At 46.8% G+C, this 5,151-nt stretch overlaps 1 protein-coding gene across 1 annotated transcript in view; it reads right to left on the bottom strand.

The window, feature by feature from the left end:
* Positions 1–1,284: 1,284 nt before the first annotated feature.
* AAR2 (AAR2 splicing factor homolog (S. cerevisiae)) overlaps positions 1,285–5,151 on the bottom strand; it is a gene marked incomplete at its 5' end in the record, with an annotated part of 4,921 nt that continues 1,054 nt past the window's right edge. Inside the window, 2 exons of the mRNA XM_010142438.1 lie at positions 1,285–1,452; positions 4,020–4,249. Of these exons, the coding sequence (XP_010140740.1) occupies positions 1,285–1,452; positions 4,020–4,249 (398 nt within the window). The remainder of the gene's footprint in view (positions 1,453–4,019; positions 4,250–5,151) is intronic.

Here is a 5,151-nt window from a genome sequence, read left to right as displayed (position 1 = left end):
GGTAAGTTCTGATTACCTGGAAACGCCTCATCACATACCCTGTTCCCCCAACACGCTGCACTTCCCATCATGCCCGGTACCGTTTTACTGTGAGCTGTCCTTTATGTCACAGATACCACTGAGATATAACTTCTGGGGATACTGGACATTCCGGTGAGAAAGAGAGGGCAGTGTCGCTGTGCCATAAGCTTTGGCTAAAAAACTGAAAAACCATTCATACAGGTGTTTTCTGTAGACAAGGCTCTTTTGAGATTTATTTTGAACTATAAAAGACTAACATAAACAGTGGGATCTTGTTAGACATGCAGACAAATTCCTGAAGGAGCTCGACAGCCTAGAACACAACTAGCAAGTGGTAGGAGGCCCTGTGCAGCTCGGAACTAGCACCACGAGTTTTCTTACAGCCTACCTGTGGTCAAACGGGGAAAAGGAAGAGACTGTGACCATAAAGTAAGTAGGATTTCCACTTATAACCCTACAGAGGATCCAATTCATGTGGAAGTTTGACCTTTTATCTCACGCTGGCTCTCTTCTTCAAGACCTGGGTGACTACTATCCCATAACTCTATTTCTTGTTACTGAACTGTCAACTTTCCTTTACATCATCGGGCCAAACAGAGTGTCAGCAGTAAATACAAAAGGCTTTAACGGAATGGGAGGAATAAGATTTCTCAGTGCTAGGGGTATGAAATGGGAGGAGTTTTGCTGTGGCTTTGAGTCCTCCTCCACAACAGACCACTGCAATAAATCACAGTAAGCAGCAGAAGCATCCAGCACAGTTTTGAAACAGCTGTGGTTACACCCCCGTCACACAAGCCACGGGAGAACAGAACTTCTCACTTCACAGCCTGGCTTCAGGCTGTCAAACCTGCAGTGACCAGTCAGGCGGGCTTACACTCTTCCCTCAGGAGGCATCAAAGTGGAGCAGTGAAGGCTTGAAGTGTAAACCACAGAAGCCCTCCAAACAGGGTGTCACCTTCAACCCAGGAGGACAGAAGGGACCAGGGATCTAGAGGTCAGCTGAGTACAGAATGAGGAGATGTTGTGGAAGAGCTAGGGAAAAAACCAAGGTGTCGAAAGCAGCCACGTGACAATACTCAAACTCCTACGATAATTCTGGTCTCCTCACAAAGTTAGGAATCCTCCTGGGTTTTCCACATCCGCTTCTGCACAGGAAGAGGAGTCAGCTTCAGAAACAGACTTTAGAAAGTTCACAAGGTTGGCATAGGTGTGGAGAAAGAGTTGTTTAAAGAGCTATTTGTCTCTAAGTTAGAGTCCACCTAGTTAGTCCACCTGCATGCCCTCAGGAAGCTCTACCACTACAGGAGCGCAGTCATCAGGCTCTGCCTCAAAGTCCCATTTAAATTTCTTTGTTAGGTGAGCCTTGAATTTTTCAGCCTTCTTCCTTAGGGTCTCATCAACAGCACCGCTACACACGCAGGAAAAAAACACCTAAAAGAACAGAGCAGAGGTCAGTAAGAACTCAGGCAAGGCACAGGCTGTGCATCTCCTTCCTATAAAGACATCATCAATGGGGTGCACCAGGAAAAGTTTCGGGTCAGGCCACTGACCAGCCCGGAAACCACTCCAGCTCTGGGACTACCTAAACAGAGCCTATGCTCAGCTCTCATCCCACAGTCAGGACAGACACCTGTCAATCCACTGAATCAGCCTTAGAAATATCGGCACCAAGCTAACATCTTTGTTTCAAGGCAACAGGTAATTACACCCATCTTTGTCACAGTTGGATGGACCAGGAGATCCCCCAGAGTATTTCTGTAATATGGTATCACCAACACTTTAGGATACAGTGTATTAACAAACAAAATAAAATGCCTCTGAAGGCAAGAAAGGAATGGGAGCTCTCTGGATAAAGCCCCCTCCTCCCCAGCAGAGCCATTCCCTTGAGCACAGGACACTGAAATCTGGACTAACCTCCTCGGGTGGCTCCCCTCCATCACACACGCAAATCTATTCACTTTTCACAAACCCACAGCTGCTGTTAGCAGCACATTGAGAGTTAAAGCAACTGTGTATGATTAAACAGGGCACTGAGCCTCCAAGCCCATCTCTTCAGCCAGCTTCTGCTCCTCTTCTGAACTCGTGATCCAGAATTAATTTCCATAGGAAGAAACTTGTATATCAAAGCCAAAAAAAAAACCCAAACCCCAAACTCTTTCACGATGGAAGTGAAGGGAAAGCCTCTGGGGAAGAAGCAGGCTCCTGGTTGGGAGAGATCTAAGACCCTGGATAAAACACCAACAATGAACAGCAAGGCTTGTTGCTTTGTTTATGATCATTTGCCTCTGCCTTTTTCAGTCTGCTGTGAAACTGCCTCTTGATAACAGAACTCTCTTACACAGCAAGGCTGCAATTAAAAAAAAAAAAACCCAAACCCAAAAGATTATACTTCCCACTCCTCCTCAATGAATTGCATATTAAATTAGTTATTTCATCAATATTTCTTTTCTTTAAACGTTGCTTAGGCTGCATATCCAGTGGGGTTTATGCTGTACTCTTCTTGCCTTAGATCAAACTCCAAAACCCAGAGCTGCTGTTTGCAAAGGTGAAGCAAAATGTAACAGAGGTAACACCCCCTGCACACACATCGCTCTGCACCTGCCCACACCCAGTTACGACTGTTAACTCTTACGGCTGTGGTCATAAAGCAGCTGGGTAAGGCAAGTCCCAGAGGTTCCCTGGAGCTCTTTCAGCGCACCCAGGAAATCTCATAGGAGCAGAGGAACGGAGAACTGTCGAGCAGAGGCTCAGCTCAACCATACGGCAAATTTTGTGTTTGATGCTAGGAACAGGGTGACTCCCGTTAGGGCTTAACAGCGATCGCTGAAGCCAGCACAGCCACCTAGAGGCTTCTACTGATGTGACAAGCACAGAGCAATGAAATCCAAGGACATATGAGACTCAGGTATCCAAAAAGAAAAGATAACCAGCAAAACAGGGTGCTTCCAAATTCCCATCGGGTGGAAAGGATGGCTGGGTGACACGTCTTTGTACTGCTGCAAACTGACAGTGTCTGTGACAAGCAGAGAGCTGCACCCACTCCCTGAGACAGGAGAAGGCACCGTCAAGTTGCATCAAGCACCTGCAACACAACTTACTCCTGTTCCTGCTGGGGTGAAGTTTCCATTGTTGACCTTCTCCAGCACACCTGGGTTTGGCTGGGGTTTGTTTCCTTTGTTTTAACCCAGGTTTTGTTTAGTCTGGTTGCTGAGCTGTTAGCACAGCAGGAGTAGCTGGTTTTGCTAGTGCTGAATTACAGATCTGCCCATGCCTGGCTTAGAAGGGGCAGTGCTCTCTGCATTTTGGATCAACCATCAATTCCCTCTGGATAAGAACTTGATTACAGGAAATCCTCAGCTTTGCTTAAGGCTGACAGGAATGGAAAAGCTTCTTAAACGCTATCAATGCCCTCAGCTCAGCAGGAGTTCACTGCATCTTCTCTGCATACTCAGCAGACCATTCAGGCTGACCAAAAATCAGCATCATCCGTCTTTTATGCCAAAGTTTTGGGCTTTTGGTTTGTTTTTTCTTTAAAGAATGAATGGCATTTGGGGAAAAAAATAAAGGAACAGCCATCACCTTGCACTGGCTCAGCCGCTGAGCTGGTACAGCCCAGCCCCATGCCAGTGCAGCAGGCTGCTTTCAGCACCATCCACAAGGAGAACTCAAGGCGGCACGGTCCCCAGCCTCTGCTGCAGCCATTTCCGTCAGCCGTTCCTCTCACTGTCTCACTTTGCTGCCTCTCTTCACTCAGTTTTACACTGCATTAGGCTCTTCCAGCAGATCAAACTCTGAGCTGACAAGCAAATGGCATTTCTTTGTAAAAAACGGGAAAAAAGTAGAAGAAAAGATGCGTATGCTTAGGCAGGCTCACCATCTCCCACGCAGCTCAACAGTAGCTTAATCTCTTTTTTGGCTGCTCCCCAAGCTTGCTCTGGTGTCCTGTACGCCCTCCCTCTCCTCCCACTCCCAATTTCAAGAGACAGCCACAAACGTACCTGTAAAGTGCTGGTCAAAAAGTTGTCCTGGGATACAATGTCCACAAAAAAATCAGCTGGGATTTCACTGAGCTGGTGATACAGCACAGAAATTAGGTTGATGTAAAGGTCTTGATACTTCCCTACGGCATCTTCGGATCGGCACAGGATGTTTAAGAGTCTTTTCCAGTGCTCAAATGCATCATATACGTTCCCAATCAGGAAGCAGATGAAAGCAAACTGCAACTCAGCTGTGCACATCCAGCAAAGGAAAACAAAACAAAACACACATGAGACTAAAGCACACCCAAGGTACGTGTCCTCTCATCAGCTCTGTCAGTGACTGCACAGACCTCTGAGCCTGCCTTTTGCACACGCATCCTGCCCTTCCAGCGGTTCTGCTGATAGCAATCGATACTCCAAACACCAACTATTTCCTAACGCTCTGCTCTTCAGCTGGGGAAAAATCAAAGCATTACTGAGCAGGTCTGCCGGTAACTGAAGTTATGATCCTCAGAGCACAACTCCACAGGCAGAGTAAACAGCCACCCAAGGACTCCCACAGTCACCCACGTTCTCAAAACAATGCCCAAATAAGAAGTCAGACATTGCTAGCGATTCTGCAAGCATTCAGCCTGCCCGTGCCCAGGTTACACAGGGGTGTAAATGCTACGGCCCTTGAACGCAAGAACTGTGGGAAGATTGGGAGAAGCGAGCAGGACAGGGAGAGATTTTTCCACGTTAGGATCCTTCATTTGTCTCACTGGACAATTAGCATCAGCTATTTTGCCAGAACGATGGCGTCACCATTTCCCAAAGTAATTTGGATTTTGTACATCCCAGAGTTGTCTTTGATAATTTTGGTAAAGAATGAATTGTATAACATTAATACAGAAAAAAAAAAACAAACTGGTAGGGAAAAACGAAGGCTTATTCCAAACCTCAGAGGCCTCGAAGCTCCAGCTCAGCTGGGTTCTGAAGTCCTTGCTCCATCCTGCCACGAAACAAAGCCATGGTCTGGGATGTCCATAGATTTTATATTTATTCATATCACGAGTTGTCAAAAAAGGCTGGCAAGTAATCGAGACCCTGTGACCAGGAGCCCTCACCATGGACGTCTCTGCAGCAGGGCTGGCAAACCCTGAATGATGCC

The sequence above is a fragment of the Buceros rhinoceros genome, unplaced genomic scaffold (assembly GCF_000710305.1).
Source record: "Buceros rhinoceros silvestris isolate BGI_N320 unplaced genomic scaffold, ASM71030v1 scaffold19638, whole genome shotgun sequence".
Taxonomy (NCBI): domain Eukaryota; kingdom Metazoa; phylum Chordata; class Aves; order Bucerotiformes; family Bucerotidae; genus Buceros; species Buceros rhinoceros.
Note: the sequence above shows the minus strand (reverse complement) of the source record. Positions and strands in the feature narration are given on the sequence as shown.